This window comes from Mauremys reevesii, linkage group 25 (assembly GCF_016161935.1).
Source record: "Mauremys reevesii isolate NIE-2019 linkage group 25, ASM1616193v1, whole genome shotgun sequence".
Lineage (NCBI taxonomy): Eukaryota > Metazoa > Chordata > Testudines > Geoemydidae > Mauremys > Mauremys reevesii.
Window position 1 is genome coordinate 2,389,561 of NC_052647.1, and position 23,388 is coordinate 2,412,948.

Genomic DNA, 23,388 nt, shown 5'->3' on the forward strand with positions numbered 1-23,388 from the left:
CGAAGCAGGGTCATGAGATGTTGATTTACCATGACAAAGATATAAAAACCTTTTCCATTTGGTGACAGAAATCAAACATGGGTGCCCGGCTGGGATCCTAAAACTAAACAAGAAGCAAGGCGGGTTTAACTGACTACTGTTCTGACTCCTTGAGCCATCTGCATGGCAGGCCTATTCTGGCAAAGCAGAGACTGGAGTGACCTGGACACTGGTGCCTTGAATCTCCCTTGCCCTGCATTTTGTATAGTCCCTTACCCCAAGGCAAAGTGGCTGTCAAATGCTGTCAGCTCAGAATGGTGGCAGTTTACCCCCTTTGTGGTGGTGTAAGTGGCAGCAGGGCCATGGAGAATCAGGTCCTGGAATTCTGCATTGCATTCATTTGGAGTTCTCTTGAACTGATAGCACTTGGATCCCCACTTGCAGTAGGCATGTTTGGTAAAATGGGATCCATATATTGAGTTGACAGTGCAGTGTACAATAGCAGACCACTGCGCTGATAACACTCCAGGCCATGGTAAGATGAGATTGGCAAAGCAGCCTGTGGGAGTTCAGTATCCAACACCCATTGAAGTTAGACATTTGAGCACCTAATTCCCTTGGGCTCTTGGAAATTCCAGCCTTAATGGCTGCTCACATTGTCCATATCTCCAAGTGTAGCCTCCCTGGCCTGAGACACCTGTGACTTAATGTGGATACCCATCATACAGTTTGAACAGCTCCACCCTGCCGCTGGCTTTTGTGTTCTTGGGATAAATGTTCATCCCACAGGCTGTCTCTGGAAGTTGAGCTCAAAGGCTGTGTAGGGTATGAACTGGCTTTTGATGGAACACAGAAATTGTTCTTATCATTTGTGTTGCGGGACCACGTTGGAGCCCCAGTCACGGTCCAGGACCCCGCTGTACTGTTCAAACGCAGAACAAAAAGATGGTCCCTGCCCTAACGAGTTTACAGTCCAACTGTAAGAGAAGAGATAACAGGTGGATACAGACAGATGGGGGAAGCATAAGGAAACAATGAGACAGTTGTGATCAGCTCGATGGGCAGGGCTCTCGGCACACCAGCGGCCTAACTGTTGTGATGTTTTTGTAGGCGTCATGGCAAAAGAGAGATTTGAAGGAGTATAATTAGTTCATTTTGTGGGTGTTTATGGGGAGCATGTGGGGCAGCATGGGGAAAAAGCACAAAGGTGCTTGTTTGAAAATTTAACTACTGGGTGGATGGAGGCTGGGATCATGGGTTGATTAGAGGCGGGAGGTAGAACTTTTGATGCTGAATGAGAGATGAGTAGGGTGTGGGGATAGGCCACAAAGGGCCGTGGAGATGAAGACAAGCAGCTTAGAGAGGGATGACATGGTCAAAGCAATAGGCTAGAACTGTGCTTCTCAGCCTGCGGCCCAATCAGCACAGAGCTGCAGCCCATGTGACATCCTCAGGGCCTTAGAGGTAGTATTTGATGCGGCCCACAATAAAATAAATAGGTGGGGAACCACTGGGCTAGGATAATGATCCATTGCATCAGCATTTTGAATGGATACCTCTAGCCTAAGGGCAGGTCACTCCAGCTCAAGGGCAGTAGAGGGCACATCACTGTGTTACCTGCACAGGTTCCATCATTTTCACAAGGTTCCCTTTGCAAGGGTTCTTTACAAAAAATCAACCACCACCCAGTTGTTTGACTTCAAATGGACTGGGTCCCCCTCTCAAGAGAGGGTGGGTGGGAGCCAGGCATTGAAGCATGTGCATTTTAATTTTAAACTGCTTACTGGAAGAGTGATTATAGATCAAATAGTTGGTGCACAGGATTAAACCCTCTTCAGTGGTGGTTAGAAATACTGCAGTAATCTCAACCCGGCTGCAAGAGGGGAGGAGGTGCAGCAGAAGCAGAGGAGGGGGCGGTTATCTGCCAGGAAAGCTTTTTAACACAAAATATTATTCCAAATGGCAGTAAAGAAGCCAAGATTCGGCCCTGATCGATGAAGCTTTCCTTCTCTCTGTTGCAGATGAGCCCGATCCTGCCCTCTGTGGTGCTGTCCCGATCACGCCTCACAGGAAGGAACTCTGGTAAGTGCTGATGCTCCTGTAATAAATCACACATTTGTGTCACTGCCACTGAACCGATCCCGAGGACTTTCACTTTTAACAGAGCTTCTAGGTAGTAAAGCCTGAGGATGCCCCTCCCCCTGCCGTCATTATCCTTCCTGGCCAAAGAGGAGCTCCCCTTTGGAGCCAGCCAGTGTCACTCCTTGCTGTTGAGCAATATTGGACATCTTACTCTCACTCACGCTTGCCAGGCAGGGCTGAATGCATGTCCAACCCAGGTGTCCTACTTGATGACATCATTGGGCCTCCGAGCCCAACCCGTGCAACATTCTCAGTCTTAAAGTAAAAGAGACTAGGGTGAGGAATCAAACACAGCTCTCCTGATTACACCTCTAGTGACCTGTGTTTCCCATGATGACATGCTACAAAATGGCTTTTGGGAGGGAATGGAGGTGCATGTCCTGCCATTCAGTCTTTTGCTTTTTCTTGTTTCTGTCTTCCCCCATATCCACCAGCTGCCTGCACGCACATCACCTCCTGCAGGGGTGTCTGAGGCCAGGTAGTGTACCATTCCTCTCCCAGTGCCACTATTATGGCTAATGGGGGCTTGCCTGCAGCCATTATCTCTGAGTAGGCTGGCAGTGGTAACAGAGATTGAAGGTTGATGGAGGGATGTTCAAGGAGTAGCTGTGGAATACAATGGAGAAAGCATGTCAGATATTGTATGTCCCACATTGTGCCATTGAGTGATAATTCTGCAGGGCAGTACAGACCACTGACCTGCTCAGAATCCCCCTTGTTTATCCTGCTTACGCAACATAACTAGTGCCTAGCACATTTTAATGGGTTTATTTTTGTATCCAGTGTTACTCAGTGTTCTGATCCTTCCTGGGTTAAGAGTTTCCTTAATGAGTTATTCTTAATAATACACATGGGATTTGCAGTGCATATGATTATCACCTTTCCTTGGTGACCATGGAGAAACTCTCTTCCAACCAGCAGTTATTTTGCTTGGGTAAAAAGGGGATTATACTGAGCTGGAAAAATGGATATGAATTTGTGGGGAGAGGAGGTTTCTTAAAACAGAAAATGGCAGTGCTGTGTGGGAATTTTGTGGGCTTGGCAGCTGTTCTATCTTAGCCAACAAAGGTGCTTTGTTCTCAGTTCAGTAGAACTTGACCTGTTAGATAATGCAGAGCGGCTGTTGCGGTTTTTATCGCCTCCGGTCACCTCTGCAATTGGAGGCATTTGCGTCTCCTGTCTGTTAGGTTCTCTGGCCCAGTGCCCATCATAAGGAGCAAGTGGAAGTCTTAGTGTTTTTCTATGAGGAAGGCTTGGAATGAGAGAGGTGGTGTATTGAATGACTCAGTTGATTAATAAAAGAGGTTCAGGGGGTTTCCACTGAGACAGGTTTGTAATGAGCCAAAGCTATGAGTATTTGGTGGCTGGTGCGAACTGAACAAGTGGGGGGGTCTCAACCCAGATGTTAGTTGACAAGCATCCACATCACACAATCACTGCCACGTTTGTCACTGACAACAGAGAAGCCAAGGACTGAGTAGGCTATGAGATTCAAGTGTAGTCCTTGTAATCCAGGAATAAGGTATATTGGCAGGAGCTGGTGTGTGGAGGAATCTTACCTTGCTCTCTGGCTGTACAGAGGCCTGGAGTCTGTATGGCTGTCACTGTACTGCCTTTTGCACCGTGTGTGCTACACCCAATCGTCTGTGAAGCGGTACCTCTGATAGCTGCCATCAGACTATCGCTCTCAGCATGCAATGCTCTTTCTCAATCAAAACCTGCTGGGACCTGTGGTCTCCACCATCTGCACCTCTGTTTTAATAAAGACACTTGCCTAGCTTTTTTTCATCCATAGATCTCCAAGCACTTTGTAAAGGTGGGTAGAATCATTATCCTTGTATTTGCAGAAGGAGTAGGAGTGGTTCAGAGCAGTTGAGCAGCTGGTCAGTGGTAGAGAGGGGAACAGGAGCCTGATCTGATCCGCAGTTGCCCTCATGTGGTGTCCACAGGCACCTCTTTAGATTTCTGCGGTACCCCTTTCCCAAGGGGGTTGAAATTTTAGCCATAGCTGACCTATGGGTGTTGCTTCTCAAACCCTAGTCCCTTTGGGCATCTGCCCCTCTCCTTCCCCTTCCTACCAGCAGCCATGTTGGCAGTAAAAAGCCTTCAGCCCTTTCAAAACTGGTGCAAACACCATAGGGATCATCTGTGAATGATGGAGATTGTAATGTCTTCCCCGCAAGACTGCAGTTGCCTTAGCAGCAGTGCCCTCGTGTCTATTTGCTCCACTTAATGCAGATGAGATGCAGCCATCAAGATCCTGGCAGACGGTTAGCACTGTCCTGTTCTGTGCCCTAGTGTAGAAAGAGTAGGTGCGGGGAGGAACCTTTTTAGGGCTTATTCTCTCTACTTTGAGCCCCTACCAAGGTGTGAGGGGATGCTCCTGCCCCCATTGGCTTGTGGCCCCTGTACAGAATGCTGAAGCTGGAGAAACAATAAAGAGGAGCAAAATGGTTCCTAATTTCTCACTTCTTCTAGAGAGCTGCTAGCTGATAGAGCTTTCCTCTGAATAAGCCACTGGCAAGGCTCCTATGTCTGGACTCAGAGAAGGTTAAAAGGTGATTTGATTAGTCTGTAAGTACCTACAAAGAGAACAATAATGGGCCCTTCAATCTAGCAGAGAAAGGTAGAAGCATGATCCAATGGCTAGCTGTTGAAGCTAGACTACTTTAGACTAAATTTTTAACAGGGAGAGTAATTAATGACTGGAGCAACTTAGCAAGGATCTTGGTGGAGTCTCCATCACTGATCATTTTGAAATCAAGATTGGATGTTTTTCTAAAAGCTCTGCTCTAGGAATTATTGTGAGGCATTTATCTGGCCTATGTTACACAGGCTATCAGATGAGATTATCATAATTCTAACCGTGGAATTTATGGATCCAAAAGGCAGGGTGCTTAGGGCCATGCCTGCACTGTCCATTAAGCTCTATGAAAGCCTCACTGCTTCCTGTTCGGCCTCATAATAAAATATCTGTCCTCTCACAACAGCAAATATCCATGGGCAGCTTGGTAGAAAGAGTGATAGAACTGTCTAGGAGCCTGTGTCCCGAAGATCTCTGCAGAGAGTGAGGCGGATTTTTGAGCAGGAAAAGGGAAAATTTTGTTTAGGTGGGTTGGAGCCAGTAATCCAGGAAGTGATCATGGAAACGTTCAGCTGGACTTCAGGAAACCCTTTCTAATAGGGTCACTTCTAATATGTGGGTCAGCTTCTCTAGGGAAGCTGCTAATGCTGTTGGAATCTTTGAAACGAAACTGGACAAAGTCCTTAAGGATATGCAGAAGAAATTCATCTTGCACATGGCATTGGGAGGGGGAAGGAAAAAGTGAAATAGGTATCCTAATAGGTCCTTTCCATCCTTAGTATATTTGATTAACAGATCAGCCTTGTTAATTTAAAATGGGCTACATACAGGGGAAGCCTGGTGATGTTCTCTGGCACTTATTATGCAGGAGCTCAGAGTATATGATCTAATAGTCCCTTCTGACCTTAAAAGCTATGAAAATGAAGTGATGTGTTTTATGTAAACAGAAATGTTTGTTCATATCCTTTAACTAGCTAATAAATGTCAAAAATTATTTGCAGCACCAGGAATGAAGAACATGTAGAACTCAAGAAAGGGTTTTACAGAGCAGATTCCAGGGGTTCAGCAGAGCTAAGAAGCATGACTGTGTCTGGCAGCACATCATGGGATTGTTCCACTCTAGAGACAAGAGGAGGTGACTTGAGAGAAGAAAGCACTTTAGAAAGACTTTCTGGTTTGAAGGACTCAGCAGGCTCAAAAGAAGTGCAGTGTGTAAATCCTTCACATTCAATGGAGTCCACATTTACAGTGGAGTCCAAGATTGTAAATACTGTGCAGATGGACACTGATCAACTGGAGAGCGACTCTGAGGACTTGAACGCTCACAAGGCTACAGCAGAAACTTCCATTGCTTGTGCTGGAGTACGGTCTGTGAGTGGAGAGGAAAAATATCATAAAAACGAACCAAAGCAACTTGAAGCCTTCAACAAAGAGCACTTAGTTAAAAAAAAGAAGGGCATTCAGAGGTTTGACTGGATTTCTGGGCACAGTGAGAGTTCTAGTCCTCACTATAAAGACATAAACAAGCCAACAGATGCAGCAACTAACTTATCCACCAGGGGACAGGCTGTGCATGAGGTCCCTCGTCCGTTGACTCTGCCAGTATTCAGAAAAACGCTAAACCCTGTCTTGAGCAAGTCGAAAACTCTGGAGAGTGTATCCTCCCACAGGACGGGGCTGGCAATGGAGGCCAGTTTGAGTGACTTGAGTTCTCCTAATGCTGCAGAGTGGACATTACAAAAGCCAAGCCTCCAGATAAATGCAGATCTTGCTGTCAGCAAACAGTCCTGGACGGTAAACGCTGAAGACTCTGTGGAGCGAATCCCACTGATGTCTCTAGAACCGACTCCCTGCAGCTCCTATGACATTGAGATGAGGCCATATGTGTGTAGTGTCTTGTTAGAGGAGCAGGGAAAGGACGAGCTTGGCCAGGAGGAGGATCCCACCGTGTACACATGCATTGAATGCAGCATTTACTTTAAGAAAAAGGAACACTTGATGGATCACATGCTTCAGCATAACCAGGGACCAGGGCAGGACCAAGACAGAGATGCAGTTGGGGGTCCGTGTCAGTTCTCCTGTAATGAATGCGGATGGGCATTTGGGGACCCTGGCTGTCTGGAGCAGCACAAGAGGCTTCATCAGGAGTCCAGAGAGAAAATCATTGAAGAAATCCAGAAGCTCAATGAGTTTTCAGACGAAGGTCGAGAAGCCCGGCTGCAGTGCCCCAAGTGTGTCTTTGGAACCAACTCCTCTAAGATCTTCGTCCAGCATGCCAAGATGCACGTCAAAGAGAGGAAGGACCAAGGCATGAAGAATGTCAATCTCTTTGGCAGCACTGGCAGTGGAGAAATGCATGACAGCCCAGTGCACAACTTCTACAAACACTTAAAACCAAACAAACACACCCCTGTGCAGGTGCAGCCACACAGCAGCAGTAAAGGACTCAGCACCTGCATGCTCTGCAGCTTCCCCGCCCCCAATGAAAATATCCTAAAGGAACACATGAAATATGCCCATTCCCATCTTCCCTGGGACATAGAGATTTTTGAAGAGGACTCTAATCAGCCCGGAACTAGCAGGGATGCCTACAGCCCTGCTAGGCCAGGCCGATTTTCAGAGATGGATTATTTTGGCAAAGCCGAGAGACTTTTTCCCCAGCCTCACCGAGAAAGCAAATCCCATTATGAATCTGTACATAGTTTTGCCATGGGTCACCAGAGACTCAATAAAAGCAATGGGACTAATAAAAAGGAATTCCAGACATCAGAGTTTTACACCAGGAAAGCAGCCCCATACGGTGCCCTGTACAAAAACCTAGGGCTGTCCACCCTTACCTCAGCAAAAGTTTGTTCTCAGTTTGCCCTGCAGCAAATGAAAAAAAAAAGCACAATACAGCACCTAGAGAGTGATGGGGATGATGTCAGGAGTCACCCGGAGAGGCTGGAGGAGCTCAGGCACAAATGGGCATTGGCAAATGATGTTGGGAGCATGGAAGAGGAAATTTCTTTAACCACGGAAATAGATTTGACTGAGAATAGAAGCTTCAAACCCTTTGCTATTCCTCAGTCTGCTTTGGCCCTCAAGAGGACTTTCGGAGACACCTTGAAAGCAACAGACTCTTCTATAGCATCGGAAGAACAGCAGCATCAGTTACAGAAGATGGTCCCTGTTGTCCTTCTAGAGGAGATGAACCTTCATCCCCAAAAGACAAAGCGGCCAAAGGGGAAGCTGTACAAGAAGAAAATAGCAGCTCCTTCCAGGGAGTTCATGATGGACGAATCCCTCCCCTTAGATATTCTCTTGCTGGACTCCCCTCTAGAGGGTTCCCTAGAGCTAGATGATCTCTTGGATACAGACTCTCCCATGCTGAAGAACGAAGAGAGGAAATGCCCATATTGTCCTGACAGGTTTCACAATGGGATTGGCCTAGCCAACCATGTGCGGGGACACTTGAACAGGGTGGGTGTGAGCTACAATGTCCGTCATTTCATCTCAGCAGAAGAAGTGAAAGCTATTGAGCAAAAATTTTCCTTCCAAAAGAAGAAGAAAAAAGGTAGTATGTACTCAATTTATTATTTTTTACTTTTTTTTTAACTTTTTTTTTAACTTTTTTTAAATTCTTCCCACTGAGGCTGGGTATGTATATTATGGTAGCTGATCTGAATCTCTGAGTCTCTTGTCACAATACAACATCCATTCATGGCTTTTTCATCTGGCTTTTCTCTTTTGGTATTACCACCTGGCTGGGGCTTTTACCATGTTATGTGCAGTAAAGTCCTCCCTTGGGCTTCCCATGTCTGGAAATATTTGTTAGGTGCTTTTAATATTGGTTAGCTGCTCCTGGATGATGCTGACAAATTGTCCTTCTTTTCGCAGTTGCCAACTTTGACCCAAGTACTTTCAGTTTAATGCGATGTGAGTTCTGTGGGGCTGGTTTTGATACACGTGCCGGTCTGTCCAGCCATGCCAGAGCCCACCTGAGGGACTTCGGTATCACCAACTGGGAGCTCACCATCTCCCCAATTAACATCTTAAAGGAGCTGCTGGCCAATTCATCCCAACACCCTATGCTGCAGTCTGCAGTAGGAACGGAGCCTTCATCCCCAAACCGAGAGAGGGAGGTGCACGGGTTTGGACACCGAAAAAGCATGACCCCCATGTCCGAATGCAGTATTCCACGGTCTCCTTTATCCCCGTACCCACCTGCGTGGGGAGACGAGTCCATGCAGTCCTTCCGAGACGGTAAGCAAGTCCTGAACTTACCTTGCAAGCCGAAAAGTGTATTTACTGCTAATCTAAGGCCAGATCCTGCCATCTTTACACTGAGTAGAATTCGATGGAGGGGACGATTTGCAGAGCAAGGTTCTACTCAGCATGAATAAAGGTGGCAGAATTGGGCCCCTTGTTATTAATCTCCATCCATACCTTGTTATCCGTTTGTCTTGCGATAAACTGAAGCTTGAGCTGTGCCAATGAAACCTGACACTGGCTTTTGAGCAGGCAAATAGATCTGCGGTGGTGGAGCAATAGGCCAAAGAACCTGCCTTTCTCTTCACACACAGCACAACATCCTTGAAAGCTCCTGTGGAGAGACCCACGTCTTACCACTTAGGAGCAGTCACCTGTATTTGAAAGGGAAGGATTTTTTTTTATTAGAAGGACCATTCTCCTGCATTGAATTGGGTTTCTGTCACTAAAACCTATAAACCTGGAGTGAGAGTTGGCCCAGTTTTTTCCTCACTCAGCAGAACTTTGATAGGAGGGAGAAATGGCAAAGTTGAAGCCACTGGGACCAGTTCAGTGGCTTCCAGTTATTTATTTATTCTACTAACACTCAGGTGTGAATAGAGTCCATGGCCTGAGAAGCTGTGCATTTGCCCCATCTGCTGCACTCTCCCTGAGCCTAACATAACTCTGAGGGACAGGTATGTGTTCAAAGTAACTATCAGCCACCCCAAACAAAACTTGTTGCTGGTAAACTCACCCAGATTGGTGGATGCAAGTGACAGAAACCCAATGTCCTGGTTTTTAAAAATGTCTGTCTGAAACTATGGGTGTATTAATCTAGAACTGCAGTTCCCATTAACATAGGAAAGGGCTAGAGAGCATATAGGGCAGTTTATTCCAATCTTAATTCCAGAATTCTGGCTGTAGGGAACCAGTGGCTACCCTACAAATCTCAATACATGTAATCTTATGTTCAGAAATGCAGTCCAAAAAGTGGACTCTCTGTAGCGAAATGGCTCCTACTGCTGCAGCGTCTGAGCATCTTGCAAACATTAATTTATCCTTGTGACATACCTTTCTTATCAGCAAGGATTAGTATGCCTGTTTTACAATTAGGGAAATTGAGGTACAGAAGTGCTAACTCCTCCAAGGGCTTGCATGGAGTCTATGGCAAAGCCTGGAATTGAACCCAAAACCTCCCAAATCTCTATCCAGTGCCTTAAACAGAGACCAGTGAGCATGGTAGCCTGCCTGTCTACCTCTGTAGGGTTCCTGGGTACAGAAGCAGAGTATATCAATGCTGTTGCCCTGGGGTTTTTTGCCTTCCTCTGCCTAGGGCATAGGTTACTTGCTGGTTTGAACTAGAGTTCAGTAACTCAGCCAGAGGTTGTGAGTCTGTTACAGGAATGGGTGAAGGAAGTGCTGTGGCCTGCAGTGTGCAAGTCAGACTAGATCAGTGGTTTTCAACCTGTGGTCCGTGGACCTCTGGGGTTCCACAGACTATATATCAAAAATTTCCAAAGGGGTCTGCACCTCCATTTTGAAAATTTTTAGGGGTCCACAAATGAAAAAAAGGTTGAAAACTACTGGAGTAGATGATTGTGATGGTCCTTTCTGGCCTTAAAGTCTATGAGTCTGAGTCTTCCGACCGCCCTCAATGGGTAGCCCTTCTGCTGAATGGTGATGGAACTCTGGACCTTGCAAGTCTGCTTCCCAGTGGAAGAGAAACTACTGATGCAGAGTCTGGGTCTATCCTAAGTGTGCCTTGCTTTATCTACCCATGCACACCAGTTCTGGAGCAGAGGCAGTCACAGACAGCATGCAGGCAATCCCTTCTTCCAGAAATCCCACCCCAGTTCCCAGGAAGCTTCTCTGTCCCAAGAATCCACTCCAAATGCAGAGAATAAAACAAAGAAATTCGCCTATCTGCCACAGCTTCTCTCCAAGAACGACTGGATAACAAAATGACCAATAATACAACATTTCTTCAAAGACTAAAAACTCAATAAAAGGAACTTCTAAGGCTGTGTATGACAGCACTCTCTGCTGACACCTACCACAGCAATAATATCCTGGCTATTTTCTCAAAGCCCTTGAAACAGATGAAAAAAGGATGGTCACTGGAATTCCAAACTTAGCAGTCATCTTAGCTGCCTCTAGTTAAATAAGGAACATGCAATGTAGGGTGTGCTGGCATGCTTCTCGTGCCCTATGTGCATCTAAAAGGATTCTTGAAGATGAATATAAATGAATTATCTGAAAAACACAGCTCTACTTGGCAAGTCAAATCACAGTAGATGCATATAGCTTTGTGACTGTGGCTGATGTGAGCTATGGGCTTGTCATAGACACAGTGCCTTGATGCACCTCTTGCATATGCTCGTAAGCAGTTTTGGTGTCTTAAAAATGTTGCTGTCTTTGGCTGGCACTTCAGCAGCTTCAAGCCACAGGTTCCATGAAAGACTGCAGAGATGCTTTTCTAATACATGCAGTTTACTTACTTAGAATACTGTGTTGGTCTTGTTAAAAATCAGCTGTACTCCCAGAATGTACATGTGTTCTTTGTTAATAAATTGAATGAATGGAAAGGGAAGGTGCCTCAGTCAGTTGAGTCACTTCAAAAGCCTTTCAGTAGCAAATCATTCTCAATGAAGAGAGAGTTTAAAAAATGGGAGACCCTAACCCTCACTTTGGATTTTCAGTGTAATTCTAGTTCTACAAATTCCTCTTATCCAAAAGTCCTAGTTATCCAAAACAACAGCATCCCTCAAGTAGCCTGATGTTAGTTAATAGCACTTCTGCTTATTCGAACACCCAGTTATCCAAAACTTTCAGATGTCCCCAGGCCATTCCAATAAACAGGAGTGTACTGTGAGTTAGTAGTTAAAAGTAGAGGAGTGGCAGACAGGAAACCTGGGATCTATTCCTGACCTTTTTAGTAACTTTTGGCAAATCAGCTTGCCTCCATGTGCCCTTAACTACCCACCTGTAAAATGGAGGTTGGATGTGGGGTTGGTGTATAATACTCACCTTCATAAGGGGCTTTGAGATGAAGACTGTTACTGTGGTGCAAAGTCATAGACTTTGCAAGCATAAGTTCAACAGAAGACATAGCAAAACATAAAATACTATCTATGCACAAAGGAGCAGCTGTATGAAACTCTTCATGTGCTGGCTTTTGGGATTATCAATTGCAAACTATAGTGTCCCATTAACTTTTTTTGCAGTTACAAAAATGTGTACATTATGGAATTAGCGTAAAAAAACCCAACAACCCAGAAGTCTCTCACGAGAGAGATTTGTTAGTATCAGGAGAAGGAATTACCTAAGTGCTAGAGGTCTTGAAGGAGCCATTTTAAAATTCAGCCGGACTCAAACTGAGAGACGTGAGCACAGGTGTTATACATTCTCCACTCACAATAGTCCAGGGACAGGTTTAATGCATCTCAGCTAAGCCTTATGATTCCCACATCAACTGTGCTCACGTCTCTCAGAACAGAGTTCCTGTTTCCTTCCTGTCCCCTTCCAGGTGTGGATCATGGAAAAAGCCGACTGGTATTGACTCTGGTTATTTGAGAAGCTTCTCTCCAGGCAGGGAATAGCTCACTGTTAGACCCTACATTTAAATCATACATTTCTGGTGGCAAGGCCCCTGTTGTCAGGATACACTTTGTTTGTCAGGACCTGCAGCTCAGCTTCAGGAGAAGATAGACACTAATTTCTTTTAGCACTTTATTAATTGTCCTCTAGGTTGTGTCAATTTTCTGAAGTTGTCACGGTGTCCGGTGTTACAGGAATTAGCCAGATAAAGCCCTAAAAAGCAGCACCTCAGGTATGCCACAGTAGCATTGTAGTATAGTCACTTGCTAGAGTGATGGAAGGCCTATTCCCATTGCTGTAGTAAATCTACCCCTCCAGAGGTGGCAGCTAGAATTCTTCCGTTTTAGCAGTGTTAGGTATACTGCATCTCAGAGGTGTGAATTTTTCATAACTGCAGAGCGACATAGCTAGGTAAACCTAAGTTTTAGATGTAGACCAGGCCTTAGTCTTCCTGCGGCAGAGGCTCTCCTACTGTCGTCTTCCTGTAAACCTCCCCATTTGCATGATACACAAACAAAAACTAACCAGAAAGTATCAGTGGAAAAGGGTTGTCTGGCTGAAAGATCTGCTCTAGCTCAACTATGGGCTGGATGCAGGAATTACTGGGTGGTGGTCTCTCGCCTAGGTTGTGTAGGAGGTCAAACCAGCTGATCATAATTGTCCCTTTTGACCTTAAAATCTGATTTGTTTGTAAAAACATCTGAACAAATGAAAATAAAAGTGTGTGGGGGGGAGTGGAAATATCTGATGTTCAGGCCCATGGCAAGAGTTTTAAGTTGGATCCAATAGAAGATAAGAACTCGGGACATGTATTTGGATAGGAAAATGCAAGGTATAAAGAGGGTGGTGCAAAAAATGGTGCATTCTGAGTCAGGACTGAACCAAAGGGAGAATTGTGCTGTTGGAGCTGTCATGTCTGTGTGAAATGTAAAGAGGTTTTGGCCCTGGTGGTAACTGAAAACCCCACAATGCCTTTTCTGAGTAAGGTCAAGTATCAGAGGGGTAGCCGTGTTAGTCTGGATCTGTAAAAGCAGCAAAGAATCCTGTGGCACCTTATAGACTAACAGACGTTTTGCAGCATGAGCTTTCGTGGGTGAATACCCACTTCTTCGGATGCAAGTAGTGGAAACTTCCCTCAGATCCCACTGAGGAATACACTAAGAAACTGCATCATCTACTCAGGACACTCCCTACACTAACACCGGAACAAACCAACATACCCTTAGAGCCCCGACCAGGGATATTCTATCTACTACCCAAGATCCACAAACCCGGAAATCCTGGATGCCCCATCATCTCGGGCATTGGCACTCTCATTGAAGGACTGTCTGGATATGTGGACTCTCTACTCAGACCCTATGCCACCAGCACTCCCAGCTATCTCCGTGACACCACTGATTTCCTGAGGAAACTACAATGCATTGGTGACCTTCCAGAAAACACCATCCTAGCCACCATGGATGTAGAGGCTCTCTACACAAACATCCCACACACAGATGGAATACAAGCTGTCAGGAACAGTATCCCTGATGATGCCACAGCACAACTGGTTGCTGAGCTCTGTACCTTTATCCTCACACACAACTATTTCAAATTTGATGACCATATATATCTCCAGATCAGTGGCACCACTATGGGCACCCGCATGGCCCCACAATGTGCCAATATTTTTATGGCTGACCTGGAACAACGCTTCCTCAGCTCCCGTCTGCTCAGGCCCCTTCTCTACCTACGCTACATTGATGACATCTTCATCATCTGGACCCATGGGAAGGAAACTCTGGAAAAATTCCACCAAGATTTCAACAGCTTCCACCCCACCATCAACCTCAGCCTGGACCAATCTACACGGGAGGTCCACTTTCTAGACAACACGGTGCAAATAAGTGATGGTCACATTAACACCACCTTATACCGAAAACCTACCGACCGCTATGCCTACCTTCATGCCTCCAGCTTCCATCCTGGGCACACCACAAGATCCATTGTCTACAGCCAAGCACTGAGGTACAACCGCATCTGCTCTAACCCCTCAGACAGAGACCAACACCTACAAAATCTCCACCAAGCATTCTCAAAACTACAGTACCCGCACGAGGAAATAAGGAAGCAGATCAACAGAGCCAGACGTGTACCCAGAAGCCTCCTACTGCAAGACAAACCCAAGAAAGAAACCAACAGGACTCCACTGGCCATCACATACAGCCCCCAGCTAAAACCCCTCCAACGCATCATCAGGGATCTACAACCCATCCTGGACAATGATCCCACACTTTCACAGGCCTTGGGTGGCAGGCCAGTCCTCGCCCACAGACAACCTGCCAACCTGAAGCATATTCTCACCAGTAACTGCACACCGCCCCATAGTAACTCTTGCTCAGGAACCAATCCATGCAACAAACCTCGATGCCAACTCTGCCCACATATCTACACCAGCGACACCATCACAGGACCTAACCAGATCAGCCACACCATCACTGGTTCATTCACCTGCACGTCCACCAATGTAATATACGCCATCATATGCCAGCAATGCCCCTCTGCTATGTACATCGGCCAAACTGGACAGTCTCTACGGAAAAGGATAAATGGTCACAAATCAGATATTAGGAATGGCAATATACAAAAACCTGTAGGAGAACACTTCAACCTCCCTGGCCACACAATAGCAGATCTTAAGGTGGCCATCCTACAGCAAAAAAACCTTCAGAACCAGACTTCAAAGAGAAACTGCTGAGCTTCAGTTCATCTGCAAATTTGACACCATCAGCTCAGGATTAAACAAAGACTGTGAATGGCTTGCCAACTACAGAACCAGTTTCTCCTCCCTTGGTTTTCACACCTCTACTGCTAGAAAAGGGCCTCATCCTCCCTGATTGAACTAACCTCGTTATCTCTAGCTTGCTTCTTGCTTGCATATATATACCTGCCCCTGGAAATTTCCACTACTTGCATCCGAAGAAGTGGGTATTCACCCACGAAAGCTCATGCTGCAAAATGTCTGTTAGTCTATAAGGTGCCACAGGATTCTTTGCTGATGATAACCTGAGTGTCTTGGTCAAATTCCAACTGGGGAATTATTCTGCCTCCCTGAATTTCCTCCACTCCACTTTCAAGTGGTTATTGTATTCTTCACTTCCTGCCCTAGCCTATTGCGCTCAGTTAAACAGCGGCTAGTATCACCTGGCAGAAGGCTGTGCTTAAGTGGCAGGCAAAGCGATCTTTGCTGATTGCTTGTAAAGCACTTTGAGATTTTTCTGCTATGGAAGGTGCTAGGCAAATGTGAGCTCCTCCTTGCTAGAGGTAAACTTAGCTAGGATGATGTTTGGTTGCCCATGATTTATCCTCTCCACTTGTTCAGTGTTCTTCACAATCTATATCCTTCCAAGTACGTACTATAGCTCTCCTCCCTTAGGCTGTTGTTGCCTTTCTCTGTCCTGGGGACTGCTCTCATATCTAGCAGTCAAATGCAAGAAACATATTGGGTATAGATCTAGAGACTTTTTGTACCTTTTTCACCTCTTCCTGCTCTGGGATAGCTGATGCAGTAGCAATGGTGCCTGCCTGTTTGACTGATCTGCACCTTAATTTAAAAGAGCAGAATGCTAATCATGAAGAAACAGAAAACAGATGTTATGCTGCCTTACCCAAACCCATGTGTCATTTTCCATAGGCACAGCACTGAACTGCAGTAGTGTTGCAGGAGCAAATGTGCATTTGTATCATTTGTTAATCTGCTGCCCTGTGGACATTCAACACAGAGCCTGTTGGACTTTTGCCTCTATGGCTGGAAAGCAACTGGAAGAAGTGGATGTTAAGGAGGAGATGCCTGGTGGAGAACAGAGAGAGTATCCCCGCTCAGAGGGCTGGATGGTCTGAACTAATCTCAGCTGACTGCTGGATTGTTCAAAGATAACCAAAACCAGTGTTTAAAAGGGAGCTGCCCCCATTTTGCTCAGAGATAAATAAACCCATCACTACTTAGCTAATGTGAGTGAACCTGAAGGTCTTATGCAGCTTCTTCATAGCTAAACTCAGGGGCAGCCCTGTCGTTTTTGTAATGTCTGTTTGTTTGCAGCCCAAGCATTGCTGGACTAAAGCTTTTCAAAGATTGATTGGATGGTTAATAAGAGAGCATGCAAATATCAGTTGGTGCTTAGAGCTAACCATGGTCCCAGGCTTCCCATTCATGTGCACAGCAGTGGTCCTCTGTGATTAAGCATCACCTGTTGAAAGTGGAATGCCACTTACACAAAGCCAGCCCCTACACGTGTATCCGTTTGGAAAGGATATTGGTTGTGCTGTGCTTTTCCTGGAGGTTTTCTTTGATGTTTTCATGGATCACTGGGTCTGTGGTTTTAATTTGTGCAGAGTACTCACCTTTCTTGCCACCAGCTGCTCTAGCTGGAGCCTTCTAGGTGTGGCTTGTTGGTGGCTACCTGCTTGTAGTGACAAGGGAAAGTCACACTCATATCTGTCTGTCCCTGAGACCAGTATATCTGTTTGGAGCCTACATATTCCAAGGATATGTCTTCCTGTCATACCTGCATTCTATGAGGTACCCCCTGAGAAAAGAAAGTCTCAGCACTTGTGTGTCTGTGTGCACATGCACAGGACTCTTTCACCTCCCTTCTCCAAACTCCCCCTGCAGGCTTCATGCTGAACTGCCTCAATGAGGAAGGCTCCACCACCTTCAGTCATGACTCTCCCTTTGGCCCAGCCCTAGCTTGTCTACCTGAAGGTCTTTTTCTCCATTTTTGTAAGCCTCGCCACCCTCTCAAGCTCCACCTGCAGGCTTAATTTTAAGCTCTTCTATCCTGTTGCTTCTGTTAACCTGTATGGGAGGGCCACAGCTGCGCAATCTAAAGCCATAGAAAGCCTGTCCTTGGTTACTGTGCGAGCATTACAAGCCTGTCCTGTTAGGCATCCAGCAGTGTAGTCTGTTCCTAACACAGTGAGATCAGAAGGGATCCTTTTTAGTTGTTTCACTCATACTGAATCACAGTCATTCACGAGATCTGCAATGCATCCACGGGAGGGTAGCTCATGACTTAGCAATGACCCAGTGCTAACTCTTGCACACCTATTTCTGTTAGTACTTCATGCTCTTCCGCCACGGTTTCCATTACGCCAGAGGCTGGAGTGCAGCTTCCCGCTGTTTCTCTCTGTCAGTCTCCTGCTCAGTGTGAGGAATGGAAAGTAACTCATGAGAGCAGAGAGTGACCTGAGCTGCTTTGCCTGCCCAGGTTTTGTTTAAACAGGGTGTGCAGTGACCTTTCATGGCAAGTGTGTGCACATGAAAACCAAGTTGGCAACTGTGAGAAGCTGCCACCTCTGCTGATCTGGGCTCTTTCCGTCAGAAATTTACTCCTTCCACTGATTTGGATTTCCAGATAAGTACCAAATATAGCCTACAGTTCACGAGGACCCTGTGAATTTATGGTCAGTATATCCCAGACAATTCACTTCTTCCATAGCCCCTACAAAATTAAGAAATCTAATCTAAGATTAAGGTCAGGCTTGACAAAGCCCTGGCTGGGTGATTTAGTTGGGGATTGGTCCTGCTTTGAGCAGGGGGTTGGACTAGATGACCTCCTGAGGTCCCTTCCAACCCTGATATTCTGTGATTCTATGATGTCATAAAATTTCTTCCTGGCTCCATATCTCCCAGTTCACCTAATCTTGCAGTGAAGTACGCTCTCCTGGCTCTGGCTGTATGTCTCAGAGGCGAGGCCTTGACTCCTTATAGCCCCACGTAGAAGGCCCTTAGCTTAGTAGCACTCCATGAACATCTCAGTCTGTTTGCAGGGGGGAGGGGAGCATGGAGTGAATGGGCTGCATCCTCAACAAAAGTGGATATGATGTTTTTAATTGTGCATAATGAACTAAAAATATTCCAAGAACTTGAAGGAGTCCAGTTGTTTGACTTAGTTTGCGCACCACTGGCATGAGAACACTGTGGTCCCAAGATCTGATTAAACTGCAACTTTTTTTTCCTCCCCATAGATTCATAGATGTTAAGGCCAGAAAAGACCATTATGATCATCTAGTCTGATCTCCTGCATAGCACAGGTCAGAGAGCTTCACCTAATTATTTTGCATTCAGTCCATAACTTCTAGTTGAGCTAAAATGGATCTTTTAGAAAGACATTCAGTCTTGACTTCAAGACTGCAAGTGATGGAGAATTAAGTTATTCCAATGGTTAATTAGAATAATAGAATTCGAGATCAGAAGGGACCATTATGATCATCTAGTCTGACCTCCTGCAAGATGCAGGCCACATAAGCCGATCCACCCACTCCTTAAGCAAGCGACCCCTGCCCCATGCTTCGGAGGAAGGCGAAAAACCTCCAGGGCCACTGCCAATCTACCCTGGAGGAAAATTCCTTCCCGACCCCAAATATGGCAGTCAGCTGAACCCCGAGCATGCAGGCAAGACTCTCCAGCCATACCCTCTGGAAAAAGGCTAACAATATCCTATCATTGACCCATTGTACTAATTACCAGTGTGGCACTTAATTGACCTATTGACTAAGCCCGTTATCCTATCATACCATCTCCTCCATAAACTTATCTAGCTTAATCTTAAAGTCATGGAGGTCCTTCGCCCCCACTGTTTCCTTCGGTAGGCTGTTCCAGAATTGCACTCCTCTGATGGTTAGAAACCTTCGTCTAATTTCAAGCCTAATTCCCCGCACTGTTAAAAATTGGAACCTTTTTTTCTAGTTTGAATTTGTCTAGCTTCAACTTCCAGCCATTGGATCTCATTGTGCCTTTTTTCTGCTAGATCAAAGAGCCCTCTGCTTATCAGAAATCTCCCCTCCGTGTAGGTACTTGTAGACCATGTTCAAGTCCATCTCTTAACTTTCTATTCAATAAACTAAATAGATTGAGCATCTTCAGTCTCTTGCTCTAAGGCAATTTTTTCATACATCACAAATCATTCTTAATTCTCTTTCCAGTTTTTCAAATTCTCCTCAAGTTTGGACACCAGAGTGTACATAGGGTTCAGTAATGGTCTCATAATGTTGTATAACACTAGTCCTGCTTATTTCCCTGTTTATACATCTGAGGATGGTGTTCATTCTTTGAGCTACAGCATCACACTGGGAGCTCATGTTCAGTTGATTTCCACCATGACTTCAGAGTCTTTCAGAGTCACTGCTTTCCAGAATACAGCAGCATCCTACAAGTATGATTTATGTTCTTTTTCCTAGATGTGGCTGTTTTTAAATGCATGTTGCTCAAATGAACCCATCTTACCAAGTTATCCAGCTCAATCTGTACAACTGACCTGTCCCCAGGGCCGGCTCCAGGCACCAGCCTAGCAAGCAGGTGGCTGGGGCGGCACGTCCGGCCATTCGGCAGCAATTCGGCGGCGGGGCTGTCACTCCCTCTCGGAGTGAAGGATCTGCTGCCGAATTGCCGCCGTAGAAGAAGCGGCGGTAGAGCTACCACCGGGTTGCCACCGATCGCAATCATGTTTTGTTTTGTTTTTTTATTATTTTTATTTTTGCTGCTTGGGGTGGCAAAAACACTAGAGCTGGCCCTGCCTGTCCCCATCATTATTTACCACTCCACTGTTTTTTGTGTAATGTTCTACATCATAGATATAAAATATTGAATAGCACTGGGCCAATCACCAATCCTTGTAGGCCCCCACTAGAGATTATTGGATTTTGATTTCCCATTTAGAATTCCTTTTTGCAACCTATCACTTCACTAGTTTTAATCCTTTTTATGTAGGTTGCATTGATTTATATTTATATAGTGCTAATTTTTACCAGAATATCATATGGGACTAAATACTTACAGATGTCTAAGTGTATTGTGTCAGTTACCTTTTATCAACTAAAATTATAATCTCATAAAACAAAAATCAAGATTGTTCTGTTTAAAAAAAAAAAAAAAAAGTTGACTGACTGGCATTATTTATGCTAGCATCTTTTAATCCTTCGCTGCCTTACCATGCCTTTTAATCCCATATCTACCTTACCATGATTTCGTCCAAGATTGATGTCAGACTGCCAAGCCTAAAGTTTTCTATATCCATCCAAGTTTTTACCCTTTTTACACGTTAGGTTTTTTTCCAGGCCTCTGGAACTTCCGGTATGTTCCATGACGTGTTAATGAACATCAATGGTTCAGAGAACTCCTTAGCCAATTCTTTTAATACTCTTGGGTGCAAGTTATCCACTCCTGCAGCTTTAAAAATGTTTTACTTTAAAAGTTTCTGTTTAACATCTTCCTTAGTTACTAATGGAACAAAGTATTTCATTATTACTGTCAGATACATAATCCAGCTTCTTTCTGAATTCAGAATAGAAATGTTTATTGCATTCTTTGGCCTTTTCTGCATCATGCTGATAATTTTATCCTTGTCTAGTATCATACTTGTATTACTGCTAGGATTTCATTCATCCCTGATGTATTTTGAAGAACACTATTAGCCATAAATACCTTTAGCTTCCCTTATCCACTATCTGCATTGCCTAACTGCTGATTTGTATTCATTGCTTTCAGCTTCCTGTATTACTCCTGAGGGAATTATGCACCAAAAATTAAAATTCTGTGCACAATATTTTAAAATTCTGCAAAATTCTGCATATTTTATTTTTCAAAATAACACAATATAATCACACCAATTTCAGTTATTTTGGTAATTTATTTCAAAATACCTGTCAACAAGTATGTCGCTAACAATATAGACAACCAAAAAAGAGTCAAGAAATTTTTTTGACAAACAGATTCCTTACTAGGCATATTAATACAGAACTCTGAGTAATAATTCATTTAAACTACAATACAGAACTGTATTTCCCGCACCCCTCAGAAGCAGTGCAAAGGCTTGGTGAATAAATGGAGGAGCTGAGACAGAGGGAAGAAATTGCTGGGAAGGAGTCTGGGTGTGAACTTGGAAGGTTGTTGGATATGGGTGGAAAAAGTATGGAACAGGGAGTTGTTTTTGGTTTGGTTTGGTTAGGTTTCGGCGGGTGGGAGATTGTTAAGGAAGCTTCGCCCATGCAGACTCTGGCTGACCCCTAGCCTCCCATTCAGTCAGGCACATCAGCACCCGTCCCAATGTGTCCTTGCACCCCCTCCCCCCATCCCTATATGTCTCTGTGACCCCACTCAGCATCCCCCTGCATCTCCTCCCCCTATCCCCATAGAATAATAGAACTGGAAGGGACCTCGAGAAGTCATCTAGTCCAGTCCAGTCCCCTGCACTCAAGGCAGGCACTCAAGTATTATCTCTAGACCAGGCCTGACAGGTGTTTGTCTAACCTGCTCTTTCAAATCTCCAATGATGGAGATTCCACAACCTCCCTAGGTAATTTATTCCAGTGCTTAACCACTCTGACAGTTAGGAAGTTTTTCTTAATGTCCAACCTAAACTGACCTTGCTGCAATTTAAGCCCATTGCTTCTTGTCCTATCCTCAGAGGTTAAGAACAATTTTTCTCCCTCCTTCATGTAACAACTCTTTATGTACTTGAAAACTGTTATCATATCCCCTCTCAGTCTTCTCCAGACTAAACAAACCCAATTTTTTCAATCTTCCCTCATAGGCCATGTTTTCTAGACTTTTAGTCATTTTTGTTGCTCTTCTCTGGACTTTCTCCAATTTGTCCACATTTTTCCTGAAATGTGGCACCCATAACTGGATACAGTACTCCAGTTGAGGCCTAATCAGCATGGAGTAGAGCAGAAGAATTACTACTTGAGTATTGTAAGCAAGACACCTGCTAATACATCCTAGAATGATGTTTGCTTTTTTGCAACAGTGTTACACTGACTCATATTTAGTTTGTGATCCACTATAACCCCCAGATCCCTTTCCACAGTACTCCTTCCTAGGTAGTCATTTCCCATTTTGTATGTGTGTCACTGATTGTTCCTTCCTAAGTGGAGTACTTTGCATTTGTCCTTATTGAATTTCATCCTATTTATTTCAGACCATTTCTCCAGTTAATTTTGAATTTTAATAGGTATATCTCCATATATTTATTTATCTCAGAACTGGAAGGGACCCTGAAAGATCATCGAGTCCAGCTCCCTGCCTTCACTAGCAGGACCAAGTACTGATTTTTGCCCCAGATCCTTAAGTGGCCCCCTCAAGGATTGAACTCACAACCCTGGGTTTAGCAGGCCAATGCTCAAACCACTGAGCTATCCTTCCCCCATCCTCTAAAGCACTTGTAACCTCTCCCAGCTTGGTATCCTCCACAAACTTTAAGTGTACTCTCTATGCTATTATCTAAATCATTGATAAAGATATTGAACAGAACCGATCCCTGTGGGATCCCACTCATTATGCCCTTCCAGCATAACTGTAAACTACTGATAACTGCTCTCTGGGAATGATTTTCCAACCAGTTATGCACTCACCTTATCCGACAAAGTGGGTATTCATCCACAAAAGCTCATGCTCCAATACATCTGTTAGTCTATAAGGTGCCACAGGACTCTTTGCTGCTTTTTCATCTAGGTTGTATTTCCCTAGTTTGTTTTTGAGAAGGTCATGTGAGACAGTATCAAAAGCCTTTCTAAAGTCAAGATATACCACATCTACTGCTTCTCCCCCCTTCACCCCCCATCCACAAGGCTTGTTATCCTGTCAAATAAAGCTATCAGGATGGTTTGACATGATTTTTTTTTTCTTGACAAATCCATGCTGACTGTTGCTTATCACCTCATTATCTTTAGGTGTTTGCAAATTGATTGCTTAATTATTTGCTCCATTATCTTTCCGGGTACAGAAGTTAAGCCGACTGGTCTGTAATTCCCCAGGGTGTCCTTATTTCCCTTTTTATAGATGGGCACTATATTTGCCCTTTTCCAGTCTTCTGGAA

The 23,388-nt window shown here is 44.8% G+C and overlaps 1 protein-coding gene across 6 annotated transcripts in view; it reads left to right on the forward strand.

Moving 5' to 3' along the window:
- Positions 1-23,388, forward strand: part of WIZ (WIZ zinc finger) — a 151,894-nt gene that overhangs the window by 88,047 nt on the left and 40,459 nt on the right. For 3 of the 6 annotated variants that reach the window (XM_039513951.1, XM_039513948.1, XM_039513950.1), the window contains exons 3-5: positions 2,001-2,061; positions 5,707-8,264; positions 8,585-8,950. In XM_039513951.1, coding sequence (XP_039369885.1) covers positions 2,001-2,061; positions 5,707-8,264; positions 8,585-8,950 — 2,985 coding nt within the window. The remainder of the gene's footprint in view (positions 1-2,000; positions 2,062-5,706; positions 8,265-8,584; positions 8,951-23,388) is intronic. The other 3 variants (XM_039513949.1, XM_039513954.1, XM_039513952.1) reach the window with 2 other exon arrangements.